We start from the raw sequence: 24781 nt of genomic DNA on the forward strand, positions 1-24781 counted from the left end.
TCATCCTGTCCGTATTTGCTCATCTCACATTTTATCGCATATTCTCCTTTCTTGGCATGAAGTTCTACATTGGCTCAGTGGGATCCTGGTCATGAAAGACTACTTTTGAACTCTTTGCAGTTCGAAACATTTGTGGAGTCGCGTGTCATTGTTTGGCGAGACAGAGATGCTTCAAGCATACGACTCAACCGCATGGTCAGGTTAGGCTTGGTTAGAATCCGAGATAATGTGATACCTGGTCGTGACAGGCCATATTCGTTTCGTCGTATTCGGCAGCACTTTAGGGTTCCTCGGACATTTCAACCACTATGGGTTGACATCATGCATGCAATTGAGCCTTTTACTCCATTGCCTCGGCCATCTGCAGATCAGCCTTGGCTTGATTGGGCACTATGTAAATCTGGTGACTTGATATCACTTTCAGCTAACCAGAAGCTCGTGTCAGAGAAAGATTGGCCTTTTACTCCATTGCCTCGGCCATCTGCAGATCAGCCTTGAGCACTATGTAAATCTAGTGACTTGATATCACTTTCAGCTAACCAAGTCTATCATAAGCTCGTATCAGAGAAAGATTGGGTTTCACCCAAGGCCAATAAGGTGTGGGGATTGCACAAGTCTAAATCATGGTGGCAGAAAACTCTTATGCGTGGTTGGCAGTCTAAACTCCCTTACCAAGGTAAGGTTTTCATTTGGAGGATGTTGGTGGGAGGGTTACCTACACGGGATCAGCTCAGCCGTCGTAAAATTACATTGGCCTCTTGCTTCTTCTACACGACATGCACTGAAATAGTTATGCATCTGTTCATGAGTTGTCCAGTGGCCCGTCAGATTTGGTCTTTTGTCTCTCGCGTTTGGGAAGCAGTAGAGAGGTCTACTGTTTCGGCTCATCAGTGGATATTTGGGATTTGTCCTCAAGTCATTACTTCGGACAGTCACCTTGCGACATTCCATTTCCTTAGATGGACAGGACTTTGGCATATTTGGACTACACGGAATGGGTTCATCTTTGATTCCTTGTCTGGAATACATGGGCACATTCTACGTATCCGCGGTTTGCTGCTTTGGCAGTTATCTTCTTTTCTCTCAGCTCAGCTACTGGATGCAGATGTTATTTCGTTATGGTCTACGGCGGCTCGGCTGGCTCATCTTTGATGCTTTTATCTAGGATGCTTATTTGGCTAGGAGGCTTTCTTATTAGTATACAGGTTTGCACGGTCATGATCCTTTAGAGGATCTTTTGTGAGGGTTTTTTTGGGGCCATAGGTTCTGTGTGAGCCATGTGGCTGATGTACATTTTACATATAATATAAAACACCATTTCAAGAAAAAAAAAAAAGAGTCTAGATAGTAGAGAGTAGGGCCTTGGGTGAGAGGCTTGGAAGTTGGAAGCTACTAAGTTAGAAGAAGCTTGAGGGAGAGAGACTAGAGAGAGTAGGTACTAGATACACTCAAGTCTCATAGAGTGTAGCTTGAGGCTTGAGGCTTGAAAGTTGAGAGAGAGAGTTGCTTGAAGCCTTGAAAGTTGAAGGGGTGTGTGTGTGCTTGTAGCCTTGTAGCCTTGTAGCCTTGTTCTTATATAGATATTAGATAGGCAAGAGAGAGAGGCAAGGGTAAGAGAGAGAGAGAGAGAGAGAGAGGCAAGGGCCAAGCCTCAAGGGCCAAGGCCCAAGGCCCAAGGCCCCAAGGCTCAAGCCTAAAGGCTAAGTTCCAAGCCTCAAGGCAAGAGAGAGGCAAGGCCCAAGGCTCAAGGGCCAAGCCTCAAAGGCTCAAGGCCTCCCCAAACGGCCAAGCCAAACGGCTAGAAATGGCCAAGGCAAACGGCTAGAAACGGCCCTGCAAACAGCTAGAAACGGGTGGAAACGGCCCTGCAAACAGCTAGAAACCGGTGGAAAAAAACAGTCCGACTGCGTGTGCAACGGCTCCCTGCGTCCCCCCACTGTGCCATCCCCGTTCCTGCTGCCGTCCCCGTACCCGTCCCTTGTGAGGGACGCCTCCAGGGGGACGTCTGACCGTCCCCTGCCGTCCCCATCGCTGCACCGTCCCGACTTGGCGTCCCTCCGTTCCAACAGTCCGTCCCTTCCGTCCCCTGTGACTATGTTGGAAGTACTTGCGGATACAGGTTCAAGTCAGCGGGTCTGAGGAATATCTTCCACTCTTTCGACTATTTCACCTGCAAGAACGCTTGGCATTTGGCAAAGTTTGGTGATTCATCAAGCCAATACTCCTGGATGGAGATTTTTGCATGACTTCTAAACAGGAGTCTAACAGAAACATTCTCAACAAGAGGATTCTAATCAAAAGCCAATACTTCAATAGGGAATGCTTGTTGATTGGAGATTTTGTTAGGAGCTCTGTTTGCAGGTTTCTGGTGCTAAGGAGGCTAGCGAGGATGGAATGTTTGCCTCCAAAGTCAATGCAGAGTGGTCTCCCAGATCTCAATCCAAACAGTTCCTTGGATGAAGTTGGACAAGACTTTGAAGTATGGCACTCTTATGGATAATGTACAACACAGCACAACTGCAGTCTTGGTGGGGGGAAATGTGACATACCTGCACACACAAACCCAACAGCAACCAACATGCAAAGGCAATAGAGCAACCAACAACATGGGCAGCAGTGCCAAGTACCAGATTTTGGGTGGGTAGTGTAGACACCACTTGGACTGGCAAACCATTTGATTGTTGGGTGCTCATGTGTGAAAAGCAAGAGATTCAATTGGGCCTTTTAAGCTGAGCGACCAGCCACAATTAAAAGCATCAGCCAAGCAGCCATGACCATGCATGCCAGCAGCCCACCAGCACAATAATGAGGGCTCTGCCGATAAACAGACCCATCAGGTTCAACAATCAATCAGTTGGGCTTCTTCATCAGTAACTGAGCCACTAGACAGTGTGTGAAAACAGTATTTTTCCCAGCCCTAAAAAAGAGGATTTTTTTTGTCTTATTTGGGGATTTTTGTCTTGGGTGCTGGCCTACAGCCTTAAGGCTGACCGACCAGCACTCCCCCTTGGTATATATAGCCTTGCCTCATCGATTCTTCATTTAGTACAACTTCAATGCACATATACGGTACCATATGTTGCTGTTGCTGTTCCTTCTGCCGGGCTCTACACAACACAGCTCGCCTGACATTCAGCACATCAGCGTTTCTGGTCTGGCCACACATCGGGACAGCAGCCCTCTCTGCTACATCCTTTACATCAGCATACATCAGCGTTTTACTTCAGCATTCCTCAGCGTTTTACATCCTTTACATCAGCGTTTTACTTCAGCATTCTTCAGCGTTTTACTTCAGGTTTACATCAGTACAGACATCAGCGTTTTACTTCAGCCTAGCATTTTACATCAGGCTTACATCGGCGGTTACATCAGGCTTACAACAGCACAGACATCAGCATTTTACTTCAGCCTTACATCAGGCTTACATCAGCATTTTACTTCAGCCTTACATCAGACTTACATCAGCATTTACATCAACACACCATTAGTGCTTACATCAGCATTTATCATCAGCAGATCATCAGTGCTTACATCAGCACATCAGCGTTTTCTCTGCTCCTTACCACTTCGGGTACACAGCACCCGTGTCACCAAAGCTTGCACCACTCGGGACGGCAGCCCTCTCTGCTCCTTACCATTTCAAGTATGCAACACCTGTGTCACCAGAGCTTGCACCACTCGGGACGGCAACCCTCTCTGCTCCTTACCATTTCAGGTACGCAGCACCCGTGGGCCGTGTCACCAGAGCTTGCACCCCCCTTAGGAACGCAGCACCCTTGTCTTCAGAGCTTGCACCCTTCAAGTCTTGCAGCACCCTTGCCATCAAAGCCTGCACCACCACTCGGGACGGCAGCCCTCTCTGCTCTTCACCAGACATCTACCACCTCAAGTACAACAGCACCCTTGTCACCAGAGCTTGCATCACCTCATCTTTCGCTGCCACTACCACCTCGGAGTGCCTTTGATTCCACCGACGTGAGCCTTCAACACCGACTACCTCTCAGAGTGCTTTGCCTCACATCGACGCGAGCCTCCGTCACCGACCATGCTTCAACTCCGACATCATCGCTGCTTCTGCACTGGTCTTTCTACTCAGAGTCACCTCACATCAGAGGGCTCTTGTACATATGTTCATTCACCGTTATATATAGACTCGCTCGCATATTTCATACTGTGTTGTTTTGCTCTGATCTCTCGTACATCTGGTCCTTTCGTCCTTTTTCCCTCACATGGTATCAGAGCTATCGTGAGCAAAGGGATTGAAGACCTCGAGAGCACACAACATGGATCGTCTGTTAGAAGTCATCTCCTGCCCGCCCTTATCAGGTGTTTTATCATTTTTCCTCACTCCCCGTATTTTTTCCCATTTTTCTGAGGCTTGGGAGGCAGCCCTGAGGCGGCTGGAGGATCAGTAGCTGGCCGACTGCCTGGACATCAATCGTGGACCTCTGTTATACTGGCCGATTGGATGTATGCAGTCGTGGGCTTGATCTGCTGCTGGCCGACTGTTGTTGCAGTCGTGGAGACCTCTTCAGCAAGCCGACTGCCTACCTAGGGGCCTATAAATAGGCCCCCAGCCCCCATACCTTATTTGTATCATTTCTCGGGATCTTCTTGTGTATATAGAGCAGAGTTACACGCCTACATCTCTCTCTCTCTTGTGCTGTTTTTCTGCCTGCGTTTTTGCTCTCGTGTTCCCAAATTTGGTCATCATCTCCACTGCGTATTCTGACATGGTATCAGAGCCTAGGCTCTAGATAGGTCTTGGGATTTGTGTGAGCAAGAGGGGGACTGTTTTGTGGCTGATTGGTGGACTGTTTTGGACTGTTCAGGAGGAGAAGCAAGAGGAAGGCGGGCTGATTTGCTGGACAACCACTTGCAGGTTTTAGTTCTTCTTTGTTCCCACCCACCCACCCTTTTCAGAGTACATCCCCGCTATGGCAGATCTGTTTGAGATGGCCGAGAGACATGTGAAGATCCCGACAGTCCCCACGTTCCCAGTGGACCGTCAGTTGGACGGGAGCAACTACGGCATATGGAAGGTGATGATGGAATCTGTTCTGGAGGCGTACGACCTCGCCGATTTCGTCGCTGTTGGTGTTCCACGGCCGGAAGTAGAGGAAGGGGAGTTACCGTCAACCCGAAAGGACCGGGAGGCCCAGACACAAATGTGGGATCGTGTCAACGCCAGGGTCCGTTCGTTTATTTTCCTCAACTGCACACCACACGTAATCAATCATGTAAAGCATATGACGCTGGCCAAAGGTATATGGCAGCATTTGGCCTCACTTTACAACAGGGTATCGCCCATGAAGAGGATTTCCTTGGAAGTACAGATGCGGGTTATGAGCCCTGCAAAGTCGTCGACGATGCGGGAGCATATTAACAAGCTGCAGGCTCTTCAGCAAGAAGTTCTTCAGGCTGGGAAGGAGATATCGTCAGAGGACATGGCCATCACGTTGCTGTCACATTTGCCCTCTTCGTACTCAGCATTTTACTCGTCTTTGATTACCAGTGGCAGGCTCAGCACCATCACGTGGGAGGAGCTTGTGCCCATGGTCCTGGACCAGGAGGAACGATTCACGAACCCTCCTCAGGGTGGAGGTTCGGAGGCCTTTACTGGCCAACGGTCGAAAGGCCGTAACTCGGACAAAGGGAAGGCTTCATTGGAGAAGTCTTCTAAGAAGAAGTCCGACGCTGAGCGCGAGAAACTAAAGGCAGAGAGGACCTGTAATGATTGTGGCGAGAAAGGCCACTATTGGAGACGAGAGGGGTGAAGACTCCTCAGCAGCAATCATGAAGACTCCGGCTTTTGTGCACCTGGAGGTGATGGACACCGATGCTTCATTTTCTTCAGGCAGGGAGGAGATTGGAGGACTCTCCGCAACGGATACTCGGGAGTGGATTCTCGATAGTGGTGCTTCCAGGCACATGACTCCTTCCCGTTCCGGTTTACAGGATCTCTGCAGGCTTTCTGGTCATATTCTTACTGGGGATACGTCCACTATCCCAGTTCACAGTGAGGACAGGATGGAGATAGTTTCCGATGGCAGAGGGGGGAAGCATTCCTCCCGGGTGTTGTATGTTCCGACACTTGGTTTTCATCTGTTGTCAGTGCATCAGGTGTGCAAGACTGGCGTACGGGTGGAGTTTGACGAGCATTTTGTTGCTCTCCGGGACAAAGCAACAGGCCAGGTGGTTTGGGAAGGCAGAGTGGAGAATGGAGTTTATAGGCTTTCAGCACTCTCTCTCCCAGGTCCTCAAGTTTGTGATGAGTGGCAGTCTGGTAATGGCCACTTAAGTGTGGATACGCTGCAGGTGCAGGCTTTCCGAGACCAGGTGGTGGATAGCTTGCCAGTAGATGGCAGCAGTTGGCAGGAACTTTCCAGTACTGATGTTGGTAGTTCTTGTGTTCGTGAGTCAGAGGAAGCTGAACAGGTCACTTATGCTCTGATGTCTCGTAGTGTTCGGGACATGGAACTTCCAGTTGTTGAGGATGTTCTTTCCACGGGGACCTTTCGGAAAGCCAGGCAGGTGGCAGGTGCTTACTTGCAGAAGGAGGTGGTTTCTCCAGGCTTTGTGGTTCCGGATTCAGAGGGGGTGATTGACAGGTTTCATCAGGTTTCCAGGACTTGTTTGTGCACGGTAACAGGTGGTGATCCTTGTGAGCAATGTGATGTCTCTGTGACTCAGAAGCTGTATGGTTCATGGATCTGGTTGATGGACACCAGATTGGACGGGAGCTTCCTGATGAGGCGGTTGAGCTCATGGTTGCAGATGTCTCTTTGGGAGGCAGGATTGCGTTTCCTGTGGTTTCTGCGGCATGCGAAGGATCATGGACTCTTGTACACAGGAGGGGGATTGTTGGATGGAGTCCGACTCCACGGCTGGAGTGACTCATTTTGGGGAGGAGATCCGGACATGAGGGGATCTACTTCAGGCCCAGGAGCAGTTTTACGGAGCAGCAGGAGGTTACATTGCAGGTTTGGGCTTCCACTGGAGGAACCCATGGTCATCCAGAGGCACTTTGTTCGTGAACAGATCGTTGCTGATGACATCTTGCTAGAGTTCTGTTCGACGGAGGACAGTACGGTGGACCTCTTCACGAAGTCGCTCTCTCAGGATTTGCTCAGGCGGCACCCCAGCTCCCAGTGGTTGGTTTCACAGCCAGGAGCTGAGAGGGGGTGTTAGAAGTCATCTCCTGTCTAGATTTATACACCAGGGCCTTTGTTGTGGGTGTGCCCGCCCTTATCAGGTGTTTTATTATTTTTCCTCACTCCCCGTATTTTTCCCCTATTTTTTTCCATTTTTCTGAGGCTTGGGAGGCAGCCCTGAGGCGGCTGGAGGATCAGTAGCTAGCCGACTGCCTGGACATCAGTCGTGGACCTCTGTTATGCTGGCCGACTGGATGTATGCAGTCGTGGGCTTGATCTGCTGCTGGCCGACTGTTGTTGCAGTCGTGGAGGCCTCTTCAGCAGGCCGACTGCCTACCTGGGGGCATATAAATAGGCCCCCAGCCCCCATACCTTATTTGTATCATTTCTCGGGATCTTCTTGTGTCATCTCTCTCTCTCTTGTGCTGTTTTTCTGCCTGCGTTGTTGCTCTTGTGTTCCCAGATTTGGTCATCATCTCCGCTGCGTATTCTGACATCGTCTACCCGCACTCCCGGAGGACCAATTCTTCTCTCCCGAAGTTATTTCTCCAAACTCTAATCTGTACCACATAGGGAATGGGACGTCTTACTCAGTGGAGAGCCCCGTTCAAGATCTTACTTTGGGAGACGATCAACCCATATACATCCACTCATCCTCACCACCTTTGCCATCACGATCGCCCTGTCTGACTTTATCAGATTTTGTTTCGAGAGAGAGGGATACATTCCTTCTGCCAATGTGTCAATGTGGGACCCCGGCATCCATCATCTTCTCTCATGGTCCCCTTTTTGGACTGAGAGGGGGTGTGTGAAAACAGTTTTTTTCCCAGCCCTAAAAAGGGGATTTTTCAAGGTATTTTTGGTCTTATTTGGGGATTTTTGTCTTGGGTGCTGGCCTACAGCCTTTAGGCTGACCGACCAGCACTCCCCCTTGGTATATATAGCCTTGCCTCATCACTTCTTCATTTAGTACCACTTCATTGCACATATCCGGTACAATATGTTGCTGTTGTTGCTGCTTTTGCGGGCTCTACACAACACAGCTTCATCCTCCTCGCCTGACATTCAGCACATCAGCGTTTCTGGTCTGGCCACACATCGGGACAGCAGCCCACTCTCTGCTACAGGCCACACCATGGAACAGCAGCCCTCTTTGCTAATCAGCATACATCAGCATTTTACTTCAGCATTCTTCAGCGGTTTCCATCAGCATACATCAGCGTTTTACTTCAGCATTCTTCAGCGTTTTACATCAGGCTTACATCAGCACAGTCAACGTTTTACATCAGCCTTACATCAAGCTTACATCAGCACTTACATCAGCACAGACATCAGCATTTTACTTCAGCCTTACATCAGTACTTACATCAGCACATCAGCATTTTCTCAGCTCCTTACCACTTCAAGTACACAACACCCGTGTCACCAGAGCTTGCACCACTCGGAACGGCAGCCCTCTCTGCTCCTTACCATTTCAGATACGCAGCACCCATGTCACCAGAGCTTGCACCACTCGGGACGGCAGCCCTCTCTGCTCCTCAGGTACGTAACACCCTTTGTCATCAGAGCCTACACCCTTCAGGTCTTGCAGCACCCTTGTCATCAGAGCTTGCACCACCACCACCACCACTCCAGACGACAGCCCTCTCTGCTCTTCATCTACCACCTCAAGTACAGCAGCACCCTTGTCACCAGAGCCTGCATCACCTCATCTTCCGCTGCCACTACCACCTTGGAGTGCCTCTGCTTCCACCGACGCGAGCCTTCAACACCGACTACCTCTCGGAATGCTTTGCCTCACATCGGCACGAGCCTCCATCACCGACCATGCTTCAGCTCCGACATCATCTCTGCTTCCGCACTGGTCTTTCTACTCAAAGTCACCTCACATCACTTGTACATATGTTCATTCACCATTATATATAGACTCACTCACATATTTCATGTTGTGTTGTTTTGCTCTTATCTCTCGTACATCTGGTCCTTTCGTCCTTTTGCTCTCACAACAATGCGTGATTGGAAGTAGAAGACAGCCACGATGTAACATGCACAAGCTTATGAATCTATTATTTAGACTTGCAGCTAGAACACTTCACTTCAATGCAATAAAGAAGAGAGATATAGAAAAGATATTGCAGAGTACACAATACACAGGATAAGGTCCCAATAACCCACTGGAGAGCCCCACCACAAATGGTGTATTTGCTTTATTGCTGCGAGCTGAATCTGCCCACTTCTAGACTGGACTGAGATCTGTGTTTCGTCTGTAGGAACATGCAAGCTCTCATGCACATGGGCTGCCAGAAGACTGTTATTTTAGCCGCCTTCAATCTGTTGTTTGCATAGACCTTGCTGATGCTTGTATTTGCCTTCAATTGGGCTGTCGTAGACCTCTTGAAGGTATTATGCTTGCACAAGAAACAGCAGCCAAGTACCCGTATACGGACAGTTAAGGGCTGCAGCAACAGATATGACACTTGAAGTAGCCAGAAGAGGAACCGATGGGCCTTTACATAGGTGCTGCCAGGAAAGGCCTTTCGGCCAGCCCAGCCAGGCGGCCAGGCCAAAGGGCTACCCAGCAGCCAGTCGGCCAGTGCCCAGGGGCTGCCATCAGCCTGCGCAGGCCTGGACAGCAGCCCACAAGGCGGCCAGTGCAGCAGTATGAACACGTGGAGTTATTTAGCATTAAATGCTTTTGCAAGTCATGGAGGGAAAATATAGCCAGCCGACTGGATACTTTAGGGGGTATAAATACCCAAGGCATAAATTAGTTCATTCATCTCATATTTCATCAAGGTGCTGAAGCGAACTCAAGGGCCAGGACAACCAGAGAGAAGCTATCACAAGGGTGAAGGATTGAAGGTCAAGAGCAGAGGATTTCCTCAGCCAAGATGGTTCAGGTTCAGTCTTTTATTTTCCAATTTTGCATCATTCTAATAAAAGCAAATACACCATTCGTGGTGGGGACCCTACAAAGGGTATTCGGGACCCACTACTGTGTCCTCTTCTCCCTCTCTCTCTCTCTATTTTTCTGCACATCTACATTCAGTTTTGTGCGTTAATTTCGTCGCGACAAGTGTGCTGATTCCTGAGCATTGAAGTTACTGATCTCCCCCATAGCTACCACATGTCACAGTGGTATCAGAGCCTACTTCAAGTGTAAAGATTCAGCAAGAAACCAGAAATTTTTTCTCGCTCATGTGGTTGGTTTTCAGACTCCGGTGGACCACCCCTTTCGGAGCGACTCCTGTCCCTCGAAGGACGGTTGGTTTTCAGCCTCCGGAAGTCTCCCGCGCACACAGTGGATGGTCAGATTGCGCTCCGTAAAGGAGGTGCATTTTCCTGCTATGGCGAGCTTCGACGACAAGAGAGACCAAGAACCTTGGGACCAAAGTGCACCAGGCAACCCAGCTAGAACATCAGGCATGAGTGTTAAAGAGATGTTCCAACAGATGATGTGAGCCATCGCAGACCAGAGTACCAAGTTGGAAGAGCAAAAGGCGCAGATACTTGCTCTGGAAGAGTGCACCCGTTCTTCAGCGCCGCATTTTCTATCTCCTCCTCCCTCACCTTCCGTTTCCCAGATTCCAAATCCTCTACACAGCTGACAGGGTGATCTTAGCCAGTTGGTACTTGGAAGGTGAGGCCATTCCTTGGTGGACCCAGTGGACTCATGCCCACACCAAATTAGGTATGGCAGCTTATGTTTGGGACGAGTTTGTCCGCGACCTTAAGCAGCGGTTTCTACCGCCCCATTACCTTGAGCGACTCGAAGACGAGTTTAGGGGAGAGCGTCAGAAGGCACAACCAGTCCTTCAATTTGCCAACAGAATTTCGAACTTATGTTTGCAAATAGGCTTATATGATACGAACAAGAAAGGGCAATTCCTGTATGGCCTGGACAGCAAATCCAGTGGGAGGTGCGTATATTTAGGCCAGCCACCTTCGAAGACGCACTCTCGCTTGCTCAGAGTGCTGAAATGAAGCACAATGGTGGCAAGCCCAAGACATCCCAGCCGGCTACTCCCAAGGTTACCACCTCGGGGGGAGAAGGCCAAAACCAGACGCGGTCTTCCCCAGGACAGAGCACAGGAGCCTCTAGCTCCAAGAACTCGACCAATGCGCACAAGCTTACTCCAAACTAGAAAGCGGAAGCAGGTAAGACTGGTGGCAAGTTGAGTGCTGAGGAGATTGCTTAGTACAAGAAGGAGGGTAGGTATTTCTTGTCATACAAAAGAACACACTTCTTGGGAGTGTCCTAAGAAGACTACCGCTCCAAAGACCGCCGCCTCAGTCCCCACGGCTTCCATGGTGAGCCCAACTCCCACACAGACCCCAATGGTTGTCCCTAGTTCTTCAAATCCCAATGCTTCAGTTGGAGAATCATTAGCCGGGAGCTCGAAGATAAGCAGAAGGGCACCCATGACCAGGAGTATGAGCACAACGAATTGCTCAAGACCTTTGGCTACATAGGTGGCCAGAGAGTCGTGGTCTTGTTTGACAGCAGCAGCACGAAGGACGTGGTCACGGAACAGGCCGCTCGACGTGCCTGTTTCGTCCTGACTTCGGTGGACAAGCAAGTTGAGGGTTTTAGCACAGGCATGACAAAGAGCGTCTAGTATGAAGCTCTAGGTCCTAAATTAGTTATTCAAGGCATAGAGTTTGTGCGTGATTTTATGGTTGCCCCTCTTGTAGGAGCAAACATAATATTGAGCATTCAGTGGTTTCACAAGTTCCTTCGTGATGTCAAATGGGACAAAGCACACTTTCCAAATTAGTCGGCATATATATCATTAATGTATTCCCATAATCTGTCTAGTCAGAATTCTCCATTTCGAAACACAAGGATGCACAATGTTTTCTCTGTTTATAAACACTGCACTCTTTACCTTGTGTGCAAGCTTGGTACTATTAACTAAAGCTTAGAATTTTAACTTAATTCAATATTAACAGATGTAATTTTGTATTTATGAGCTTTCTTTTGCATAGAGTTTGTGTTCTGTTTATTTACCATGGAGCTTGTTGATCAGGCAGAGTTGACAAAGGTCCAGGAAGGAATTACAAAGCTAGAGGGAAATGCGCTGGGGTTAGAATCACAGGCGAATCATGAAGAGGGAGCTTTGATGCGTGCTATTGTTGTTTGCGATATCCTTAATCAATATCTAACAGGTTAGCTTAATAGGACATATGTGTACATTTTTTTTGCAAATTCCGTAATACTCAATGGAATTTATTTGAGGTCCAATTTCGTGTTTGGACCCTGTTTTGGGCGCCCGTTGTATGGCTATATTTACTACCGAGTGACCATTAACAGTGCGCCAGGAATTCCTAACTTTCCGCTCATAAGCCACTTGCAAGCTAAACAGGCAATCAGGAAAGGCGCACATTGTGCGATGATATACATCTAGATTGCCCAAACGGTGGCCAGTGCTTCTGAGAAGTATTTGGCTCTCCAACCATGAAAAGGGGGGAAACGGGGTTCCCTTGCTACTATGCTTTGATGTGCTGAAGTGTTATGTCCACGATTAGCAAGGTAAGTGGAAATCATATTTGCCTTTAGTTCAAGCTACCTCCGAGTTGGACTATGCACGATGTGTTCCATGTCAGTTGGTTAAAACCATATGCAGGTCCGGTACCTTCAAAAGTGAAAGACGAAGCAGAACCAGATATCGTTGATGAAGCTGAAGTGATGGTTCCAGAACAGATCCTTTTGCACCACTTCAAGCATGGCTCAAGCCGAAGACAAAGACAGTTCCTCACAAAGTTTCAGGACCGAGGGACCCACGAAGCGGTATGGCTTGACAAAGAGTTCTTCGACTATCCGGCTTTATTGACGGACTATTTGAAGGCTATGCAACTTCCATCAAGTTAAGCAAAAGGGGATGTTAGGTGCATCGCGCACTTGGATGCCACGTGGACATATCCCAACAAGAAGGTGCAGGACCTGGAGTGGAAATATGGTCCCATGTGAGCCCAATTCAAGATGAATCAGCTAGGGTTCCACTCCATTCGTCCGAGGTCAAGTATGCATTGTCCTGCACATGAAGCAGTGCCAGTCCACGTTGTGAGTCTCCCTCTGGAATGATGTCAGTTGCTCTGTGTTTAGTCTGCGACCAGATGTCAGACGACTGTGTAGATGTAGGTTTGTATTAGGTATGAGCATGGGGAAGGCTATGGGCCACCCCAAGGGGGGCAGGAAGGCCCCAGGTCTTGCGCACCAGCCCTAGTATGGGCTGGGCAGGCTGTCCAAGGGGCCTGGCCAGGCAGCCGACAGGGCCTATGGGCCAGCCCACAGCCAGGCGGCCAGGCCAAAGGGGCTGCCCAGCAGCCAGTCGGCCAGTGCCCAGGGGCTGCCCAGCAGCCTGCGCAAGCCTGGACAACAGCCCACAAGGCGGCCAAGCCAAGTCTAAAGGGCCAGTGTGAGAATGTTGGCTTTAATAGCATTAAAATGCTATTTTCACTAGTCGTGGGTCTTTTTCAGCAAACCGACCCCACATAACCAGCCGACCAGGTCTAGGAAAGGGGTATATAAACCCAAGGCATAATTCAGTCCAACATCTCATAATTCACAAGGTGCTGAAGCTACTCAAGGGCCAGGACAGCCAAGGGAGAAGCTAACGCAAGGGTGAGATTGAAGGTCAAGGGCAAAGATCTATCTCAGCCAAGAAGGTTCAAGTTTAGTCTTTTTTTTCAGATTTTGCATCATTCTAATAAAAGCAAATACACCATTCGTGGTGGGGGCCCTATAGAGGGTATTCGGGACCCAATATTGTGTCCTCTTCTCCCTCTCCCTCTCCCTCTCTCTCTATTTTCCTGCACATCTATATTCAGTTTTGTGCATTATTCTCGTCATGAAAAGTGTGCTGATTTCTGAGCATTGAAGTTATCAATCTCCCTCGAAGCTTCCGCATGTTACATACTAGGTGACAGCAGAAGCGAATGCGAGCAGCTATTGTTGCAAGAGAGCAAATGGGGTAGCACTGCACTGGGCGCCTAGTTGGCAGATGTTGAGGCCACACACTGTGCGTACAAGTCACTAACGCTCAAGGCAATATCATCTTGGTGCTCTCATACAATTTGTTGAATGTCCTAAGCTATGGAGATTGAAAGATCTTCTTGACTTAGGAGTGTGTGTTCAAAAAGATAGAGAGAGAATAAAGAGAACAAAGCTCTTAGAGAGAGAGTGGAGTACACAACTCAATGATGTGATAGTTTACTTGATTTCTTCAATGAAGTACATCCACCTTTATAGGTTGCCCCAATGACATCACTACTTATGTCAGGCACACACAAATATCTAGATATTATTTGATACCCCTCTAAGAGGTGGTTCACACACAGACAAGACACTTACACATTGCCACTCTAGGAGGTCAAAACACTTTTTGGGAGCTAGAATAGAGCAAAGGCCAGGCAAAGAATCCAATCCAATATCCAGTCAATTGGGCTAGTTTAAGACTAGTTTGGAAGGGACTCCGGTAAGGATCTCAATCACCCTAGAAACTTTAAGGATTAGTTCAATCAAGAAGCAGCCCAATCGTTTGGAAAAGACCAATCATCCTGAACGTGCCCGGAGGAAAAAAGAAAGGGGCCCATCATCACGTGAGCTTCAAAATCGCAGCTTAGAGAATTGACTCACACATCACTGGGCTCATCAAATGACAGGCAGACATGGGAGGCAAACGGTGGGAGAAAACACCACTGCAAGAAGCTGCAACCTTGTGCTTTGGGAAAGCCAAGGATTTCTGGAGCATTGCATCCATAGCCATGGGGAAGAAGATTTGGGTAAAAGAAGGAGGTTCCTCAAGAAGAAGAATTAACCTGTCATCCATTAGGGTTTTGGACGGATTTGACACACACCCTTTAAAAATCCTTTTCTAGTCCCTTTCACACGCCCTATTCTGTTTCTCTTCTTTCAGACTGCAATTATTAGCCCCCGTCTCCACACAGCAAACCTTCTCCCACCTGATCTGTTCAAGCCCATATTCCTGTGCAGTAAACCCACAGCAGAAGAATGATTCAGAAAGTTAGGAAATTTGGAGAATGGCAAGAATATGAAGGCCCCGGCAATGCAAAGCTCGTGGTTGAAGAAGCCATGCAACCGAATGTGTTGAGGAATTATTTGCAATGGAGTAAGAAGCTAAGAAGATCTCATCAACTCCTCAAATATATAGAAGACACCATCAAATAGTATAAAAGTAAGGCAAATTCGAATCACAAGGCTTAATACAAGATTAGTGTGTTCTCCATGGATTAATCATGTTATATATATATATATATATATATATATATATATATATATATATATATATATATATATATATATATATATACCTAGATGAATCCATGTGCAATTTATAACCTCATGGTAGTCATCCACAAGACAATAAGTGGAAATTTATTCCTGCTAAAATCCTATTCCCAAAATCTTGCACTCTCCTTACAATTTCCAATACGTAGCAAGCAGGTATTAGATCTGTCTCTTGGCTAACTTTTCCTTTTCTCTCCCCATATTGCTTAGACCTTGCACTGTCTAGTCAGGTGCTAGCCCCACACTGAATATGTAAACCACTTGCAATGTAGCAAAATACAGGGTGTCCAAACACTTTTTAGACCTTGGTCGGGTGCCAAGACAAGCCCAATTAGAGTCAGTCTTATGGAGCAAGGTCTAGCTGTGTGTGAATCCTGTCACCATGGGTACAAGCCAACAACCAAGAGATTGGGGAAGTGCGAAGGCCACAAAGGGGGCTGTGGACAGCTGTATGGGCAGCCCAAACAATGGACCAATTGCAGAAGGCAGGCCGCCCGGATGTGAACCCATAGATGGGGCTATAGGCAATTTTGCCACCCTTGACTACAGTCGTCAGTCATATAGGCCAATTGGCAGGTCAACAGCGGCAAACAGGCTGACCAGCACTGTAATATAAAGGTCCATTGGATCTTCTTCCTCCCACATCTCATTCTTGTGCAAGCATAACACCTTCACTGTAGGAGAGCCCAATTGAAGGCAGTCGCAAGCATCAGTAAGGTCAATGTAGGCAGCAGACTGAAGGGGGTTAAAACAGCAGTCCTCCGGCAGCCTGCATACGTTAGAGCCTTGTGTTCCTGCATAGATCTCAATTCAATCCAAAAGTGGCCAAATGCAGCCCCAATTGCACTTGTTGCAAAAAACGCAGTAATGAAGCAAATACGCCATCCATGATGGAGGCCTTCAATGAATTATTGGGACCCTATCCTGTGTACTGTGCAGTATCTTCTCTACCTATCTCTCCTCTATTGCATTCAAGTGAAAATAATTGTTCCATCTGCAAGACTAACAAATAGATCCATAAGCTTCCACATGTTACATTTCAACTTGAAGATGGGTGGAGAAGAGCCCGAAAATTTTCTTTTTGCGAAGGTTTATTGAGCTCCGGGGTGACAGCCAAGACTCAATAGAGCCACTATTTCTCTAGTGGATGGTTGTCTTGTGCTGGAAAGATGGTAAAGCCTTCCACTATGAACCCACAAGAGGAGACAATGGAGTAGACTGCTCTGGTGGAAGCACCTTCCTCGATGGAAACATTCTCATAGATCCAAGTAGTAGAGCATATACCCAAGACTTTTGAGGCCATGATGAGCAATGTGATACAACTCTTCTTGCCGTTGCTACTGACTCTGCAACCTACCCTAGTTCGTTAGCATCCTACCCTGATGGCCTAGCATTTTGACCAAAGTTTTCTTTGGAGCGAGATCGACAACATGAGCATGTGCTATGGAAGAACTGCGTTAGAAGTACCAGGCAGAGGAGTTTAAATAGAGCTAAGCAGCAGATCGGATTCACCATGAGTGGGTTCTAGAGATCGATAGAATTCCCTCAGAAGCAAAGGCACGTCGAAGGACGTTTGAGTACCAGCAGCAGCAGATAGAGGAGGAACATTGTACTACGGAAGAACATAAAGCATACTCTGCCCCCTCGCATGCAATTCGCTATCGCCACTACTCCTAGTATTGTCAATCCATTCCCCCAAAAAGGTGACATTCAGTAAATATGATAGTATGCTTGATCCTGCAAACTTCATTCTTGAATTCATCAGTTTGAAGCTTTTTTTGTTGTCGTGTCAAAGTCACCTAGCTGGTGACTCGTGTGAGTGGTGGCATGACTGGTCTGGGGCCAAGGGAACTCATAGCATCAAGTCTGCAACACCACATACACACTGACCCCAGACCAAAACGCAAAGAGAGACGTGACATTGTCCCAAGATGAACTAAAGAAGTACCTGCAAACGACTGCTCAGAATCAAGACGTTGACTGCCTTGCTCTCCAAGAAGTTTACTGGGCTCCTTGACTGGACTAGATTGATTGCTTGTTCTGGGAAACCCCTGGCTTACTGTTGTGACCAAAAGGTTACTAAACCTCAAGTTCAAAAAATCTAATCCAAGCGACTGCTTTTGGCCTCTAAACATCCTGGACTGCTCCAGTTAATCAACCTTACACATCATCAAATCTGAATCTCTCTTTTCCTTGTTTCTTGCCTTTGCCATGATTCTCTCTGTCTTCCAAAGAGTAGTTTGTCTATTTTCTGTTCAAAGCCTCCATCTTTTCTTAAATTCGTGTCTTCCAAAGAGTATTAGTCTAATTTCTGTTCAAAGCCTCCATCTTTTCTTAAATTCTACACTCTCTTTTCCTTGTTTCTTGCCTTTGCCATGATTCTCTTTGTCTTCCAAAGAGTAGTTTGTCTATTTTCCGTTCAAAGCCTCCATATTTTTTAAATTTTATGCTCTCTTGTCTTCTTGCTAAAATTTGTCCTTGATTTTATTGCTTATGATCAGATCTGGCAGCCTTGAAGATCATAAGCATTCCTTTCATAATCAACTCTACAACTCTGAAGTTAGCTTGCTCTTAATTAAACACCTTATCCAAATCATCTCTATGAATCTGTTCTCTCTGATTTCCTGACTTAAAACAGCAAATTAACATCTAGAAACAACTATGCTAAAACTAAAATAAGAAATTACCTCCGCAATCTGCTTTTTGCTCCAAAACAACATAAAAGTCCCCCAAAACAATTCTGTTGCAAGTGCAATCAAAGATTTTATACACAAAAGATCACAAACTGCTTGAAAATCTGCCAAGAAACTTTGTACAACCATTGTCATTGCATCTGCAAATCTCTGCACTTCCAACATATCTCCAGCCTTGAAATGACAGATCTTTCTAGTAAACCAAGAAAAAGAGCTTGAACAGAGTAAAGTCTGTCAATGTAAGTGGCTGGGTTTTTTAGGGGAAAGAGTATGGGAATTAGAAAGAGACAGATCTGCCAACCCCGTACATTATTGAAAATTGTTAGGAGAGTGCAGGATTTAGGGGTTAGGGTTGGACAAAAACATCATGACAGTCTTAATTAACCTAATTAGTGACCACGTCTAAACGTTAGTAGGTTGATTAATGAGAAAATAGGAGAGTACAGGATTTACGGGTTAGGGTTGGACAAAAACATCATGACAATCTTAAGTAACCTAATTAGTAACCAAGTCTAAACATTAGTAGGTTTATTAATGAGAAAATAGGCTAAAACATAATTAATCCATGGAGAACACACTGATCTTGTATTAAGCAAGTGTTGACAAGAGAGGACTCAAGTTGCTAGCCTCTCAAATTTGTAAAAGTGGAGTTACAAATGGACAAGAGTTTAAGAGTGCAAATGAGTGGTAAGGGGTATTTATAGGATTTTGAGGTAGCTTGAGGCTCAAGCCAACCCCTTGTGTCCTTGTCCACATCGCCTTTACACTTGACCCTAAGGAGACCAAAGTCTCAAGTTCTAGACACTTTTACCAATTTCCCGCCTAAAGTGAATGTTCATTTCTCATTAAGGTGAGCCTCTTATATGCTCAAAGGCCTCACTTTTACAAAGCAACCTACAAAGCGATACATGACCAGAAGCTCAAAACCCTGTACCAAAAGACTCTGACCAAAATATACAAAATACGAAATGTACACCATGGGACTTGCAGGACTTGGCTTGACAACATAGCCTTGGTGCTGCAGTGACGACTTGTCCCCCTCAACAAGGACTCACAAAATGTTGAGTGCCTAGCCTTAGGCCTTGCACTTGTCCATACAATCATATCTACATCACATCCAAGAGCAGGATGCATGTGGAAACAGGAGCAGCTAGCCTTTGGGAAAAGCTGGGCTTTCCACTAGCTTGGGTTACTCAAAGATTGGTCACATTTGGGGATGATTTTGCGTCAGATAAATAAACATTTCTCCTATTTCTCCAGTGAAATATAGATTAATCGTAGGTTATTAGTGAGTGCTTCTGTTTGTGTTTACTCCACTGCATTAATCATCCATATTAACGCTTGCACCAACACCAACGGACACATAACCCAGTGGTGTGGGCTTGTGACTTGGGCCACAGGTATTGTGGTGGCCTTGCAGTCACAAGACCAAGCCTCCTCCGGACCGCTAACAAATTGTGACTATAGAAGGATTTGGGCGAGGAAAGGGAGTGGGGGGGGGGGGGAAACACTTGCACCCAACTTGTAACCTTAAACAAGAAGAGAGAGAGAGAGAGAGAGAGAGGCCGAAAAAGTAATATGAGGGCATGTGAGTAGTGTGGCCCACAAGTTTTGAGATGTGATGGCTCCTGAAACTTGGGATATTTTGCGCTTGTTTACCAACGTATCTATCTCAATTAAGACGGCCAGAAGCGGAGGTGATACTTACACCCTTATCAGAAACCCATGCCAGTGCTCATATGAAGGCCAACCAAACATCTCCGTGACTCACAGCATCCTGCAAACCAAGGATTCAGAGTATGACATTGTATGTTTTAAGCGGAGAGGATGCCAAGAGATGGCCCTAGCCCTAGAGCAGGTATGGATCACTGATATGGCAAGCCAACACATGGAGAATGGATTATCTAGATCCTCAGGTGGAACGAACACTTATTCTATTCTGAGAGTTGCCAAAAATGTCGATGGAGATCATGTAGCTCTAGAATTCATGAACAAAGTATAGCTGATTAAGGAAAACAAGTGCACAATGACCTAAGAAGTGCTCTCAATCTTCAAAAGCACCTTTGCTAAAAAGGCTAGCTCAAGGAGAAGCCACAGGGCTGTTTCTCACTAAGACAAATGACGTCTGCAGCGAATGCATTCTTACTTTTTTTAACTTCCTTGTTAGTTTATTCTAAACAGAGCAGCCAAGGCTTCCTTATTTGACTTTAAAGGTTAGAGCAAGATCTTCCTCAAACTTTGTGATATGCCCAGATCAAACACATAAACCAGAAATTAAGTCTGTATAAGGCATTTGCCACATAATTATGAGCATGTCTTTTCCACAAAAAATTGCTTCAATTCCCATTCCATGCAATGCCAATTTATAGAAAAATGATCGTGCAGCAACACTAAGAATTGCACCAGACTTCAAGCCAGATGTGAAATCAAAACATGAACTCTAGAGAAATGCATGCACTCAATCAAACAAAATCAAGATGCCCATACACTAGCTATTCCAAAATATCTCAAGAAAATGTACACGAGTCAGAGTAGCCAAGTTACATGGATGAACCTACAAAATCTGTGAAGAAGACAAGCACATTAAGGCAGCATCTCCATGCTTCCAAGCAAGTGGACAAAAAAGCCATCCAAACTGTTTGCTTTTGATCCCACATCGCGATGCAAGGACAGCAGCTCGTAGAAGAATGTAAATAGCCATGCTTGTATGTTGTACTTTTGGCCCTGTTAGTAACAGTGATGGACCGGCTATGGCTCCCGCAACCAATGCCCGCCAGCCTGCAGTCCTGTGACACAGATACTTTGTCATTAGAATGATAGCTTCTAAGCAGTATCATAAGATCCTTAGTGATAATTTAACCCTGTCAGACTCCCTTTCCTTCCCGAAGCACCTTGATATAGCTTACTAGAATGCAGGAAATGTGTTCATTCAAGAAACAGTAGATCTCCAGAGTTTTACGAGTGCATACTCACCAGCCAACCCCACTGGCAAGATCAAAAATGTGTTACAAGCTACAAAGAAGAAGCAAGAGCAGTCCAAGTAGAAGACTAATTTCCATTCTAGTGAAGATGCAGCATTGAAAGACAAGCCTTGAGAATCACAACCAACAACATATATACAGGATAATGAAATACGAATGACAGGTCACACTCAACATCGATTTCGAGTTCAACCCTAATAATTTTTCTTTACATGCGACAAAGATTCCACGCTCTTCCCATTCCTAATGCCTGTACCCTCCAGCGATAAGCACAACTTGCAGTGTCAAAACTTCTCTGCCCCGTTCCCTTCTGGAGCACTCGGTTTCCTAGAGCACTTTACGACATTAAAGTCGAGAGAAGCATCCAGCAGTAGAGCCCCACCAGCGTGGCTATCTATGAAAACAAAGGATTTGGTGAACCTCTCATATATGTTCATATGACTATGCATATGTTCATGAAATCACTTGCACTAAATCTCCTCGTAAAAGCACCATGGGGTCTTAATGCACGAGGAGAACACATCAGAATGACATTTATGTACGAACGTATGTGCCTCTGCTCCTCCAATTTAAAAATGTCATGGACAGAATCATGTTGTTTACCTTTTAAATCCCCCTAAAGCTGCTATAACCTCATCCACTGTGGAGAAAGTCCCTGCGAATGATCCCAAAAACAGGCCGTAGCGCAGAGCTTCTTTTAGCACCGACTTGAGCAGTTCTGGCATTGGTCTTTGTTGGAGCGCTGCTCTTCCTTCCAGTCTGCAAAGACCGTCGAATCAGAGGAGAGGCTACACATAGTCGGAAGGGAAAGCAGCAGAGAAAGCGTACCGCTTTTTCTTCAGACGCGTTAGAATCGAGAAGAGGCTCAGCCCTCCTCGCAAGCTAGCCCCGATTGCAAAGGCTTTTAGAGAAGACGTAATGCAACGCTCCAAGGCCCTCCACTCCGCGCTTTCTTCCTCGCCGGACGAAGACGAAGACGAAAGAGGAGGAGAAGAAGGCATCCCTTCTGGCCGTGGCTGTGGTGGTGGTGGTGGTAGTGGTAGTGGAAGAGGAGGAGGCATCTCTTCTGGCTGTGGCTGTGGTAGAGGAGGAGGAGCAGCCGTCTCTGCTGGAGTCGAGCATTCACTGTGATTTCCTGTGCTTCGAACCCCGGTCTCGGCGTGGCTGCACACAGGAATCGTCTCTGAAGACGAAGAAGGAAGAGATAATTTTAGACTTATCGTTCATTAATGGAACTCGGTGTCACCTAATTAGAAGGAGGGAAAATAGCATATCTTTCAAACAGCAACTCTTACTGGCCTTGGCTACGCCCAATCAATGCTCCCAAATAATATGCACCCAATATCTTTTTGTGCATTTAATTAAATAAAAACGGAGCACACGTCTAAGGTTTATGATACCTTAGAATAATTATTTTAAGCTTGTAAACTGTAAGGTTCAATAGAGTCTCTCATGATTCATGTACTTCTGTATATCTAGAGGTGTTATTACTAAAAGCTTTCACTTTCAAACTCTCAGCTAATTTCCACCCACACTACAGTTGTGCCTGGAATCTGATTTTATGAAAACCTCCAAGCTTGGTTTTGCCACCTAGACTCACGTGAGCACCATTTCGAGCTTTTTGTTAGTCTTCACTATACATGCATCTACTTACCAGCCCAAAGTTGTTAGATTCCATCATTTACCCCTTAACTTTCCACACTTTGGCATGGGAATTGAAAAGTGGCATTTGGATTTTTTTCAAAAACAATTTTCTAAACGAATCCATTATTGGCCCAACATTGAAGGCATGTAGAAATAAAGGAGAATCTATAGATTTTGAGAGAGGATCCAACATCCAAGAAGGCATTAAGACTTTAGTGGAGGTTACTCTATTTTTCAACTACCCAATCAACTTGGTCAAGAATTTTGTGACACGCTTATGTGTGTAAACTTGGCCAAGTAGTTGTGCCAAAATCGGCATAGTTGAAAAACTCTTTACGAACTTGGTTAGCCACATAGGTGTGATGCAATCTCGAAATGGAATGAGTAATCGAACATTTAATGCTTTAAATGATTTAACAGAGTGTAAACTTGGCCAAGCAATCGTGCCAAAAATCAGCATAGTCAAAAAACTCTTTACGAACTTGGTTAACCACATAGGTGTGATGCAAGCTTCACATAGGTGTGATGCAAGCTTCACAGCATGGAAATGTAATGAGTAATTGAACATTTAATGCATTTAAATGTTTAACAAAGTAACTAACCAAGATGTGGGGAAATGCTTTTAAAGCATTTAAAGAGGAGGGACTGGTGGTGGTAGGTGTCATAACTCAAAAGTATTTAAAGAAAGGGTGTTGAAATGCATTCCCAATGCATTTAATACAAAGTCTTGATTGGTATGCCATTTGTAAATGGTATTCTACCTTGCCTATTTAGGGTTTATTTAGTTTAGAGTAATATTCTTTTTTGTATTATGTATGTTGCATGATGTAGAGTGATCACTGTATGTATGTTGCATGATGTAGAGTAATCATTATATGCCAAAAATTTAACAAAAAAAGAGACATGCTTAAATTGCATAAATATAACTCAGTTAAAAATAAAAAAATATTATAAAATCTAATTCTAGAAAAAAATATAACCAACACTAAATGAAAATTAATACTAATCCAAAGTTTATATATAAAATAAGATATTATATATTACAATAATCTAAATAGTAATAGTAAACATTTTGGTTTGTTACATCTAACACTATTTTCCAATATAAAACAACTCATGCCAAAAGAATGAATATTTTAAATACTCAAGAATTTCACTACTAATAATAAGCAATCGAAAGTGCAACTAGCATTGATTATTATTGAAAAAATGAACTAACACTAAAGTTACAATTATTAGAAAAGTCTTAATGAAGATTGAAATTTCAAACCTTGACAAGAATGTGATGCAAGTGAATGTTAATAAAATCAATCGAAAAAGTGATGATCCCTCAATTTCACATTTACAATATATCGCTGTTACCATATTATAGTAGTGATGTGTGTGAACACACTTAGGACCGCCGGGGCACTTTTTCCCTCACTAGGAGGTTTTTTCCCCCGTGCATTGTATATACGCCCATTATCTTCTAGGGCTTGCTATCTTTCATTTTTGGCACTCATAATACACTACTGTGTTGTGCTCAAGCTTCCTCATCTTCTTGAAGTTGTGTGTGCATTCCTGCAACCCTAATTCCAACAATTGGTATCAGAGCAGGCTTCCTCCTCCCGGGCAGCATCACCGGCACCTGCCGCTTCATCTCCTCCGATTGCAACGAGGTTTCACGAGCGTCTGTGCAGGTTAGTATATGCCGTGGGAAAGCCTGTAGGGCTTGTTTGTTTCAGAATTTTGATCTGAAGTCATTTCGCCCTCCGTTTTTGCATTCCAAGTACTGCGCAGGCAAAATCGTCCTACTGTGCAGATTTTCTGTCAAGTTTAAAATCTGCAGGACAGGTGCCCATTCGTCTGTTTTGGGCTGTGCTACATAGCACAGGTCGATTTTATACAGGTTTACCTCTTACAGACAGCATTTACATCTAGTAGTACAGTCAATGGCCATGGCTGACAACAATGATGTATTCCGCATGTTGGCTGCTGAGGATAAGTTGGATGGCACCA

General features: G+C 45.7%; 1 protein-coding gene across 1 annotated transcript in view; it reads right to left on the reverse strand.

Annotated features, from left to right (window-relative positions):
- LOC147629676 (uncharacterized) overlaps positions 1-22387 on the reverse strand; it is a 91391-nt gene extending 69004 nt beyond the window's left edge. The window contains exons 1-3 of the mRNA XM_086811201.1: positions 21968-22387; positions 21743-21898; positions 20717-20944 (exon numbers count right to left, since the gene is read on the reverse strand). Coding sequence (XP_086667327.1) covers positions 20717-20944; positions 21743-21898; positions 21968-22200 — 617 coding nt within the window. The 5' untranslated portion in view covers positions 22201-22387. The remainder of the gene's footprint in view (positions 1-20716; positions 20945-21742; positions 21899-21967) is intronic.
- Between the last annotated feature and the right edge of the window lie 2394 nt (positions 22388-24781).

Source organism: Cibotium barometz, chromosome 17 (genome assembly GCF_041138505.1).
Source record: "Cibotium barometz isolate CiBa-2024 chromosome 17, ASM4113850v1, whole genome shotgun sequence".
Lineage (NCBI taxonomy): Eukaryota > Viridiplantae > Streptophyta > Polypodiopsida > Cyatheales > Cibotiaceae > Cibotium > Cibotium barometz.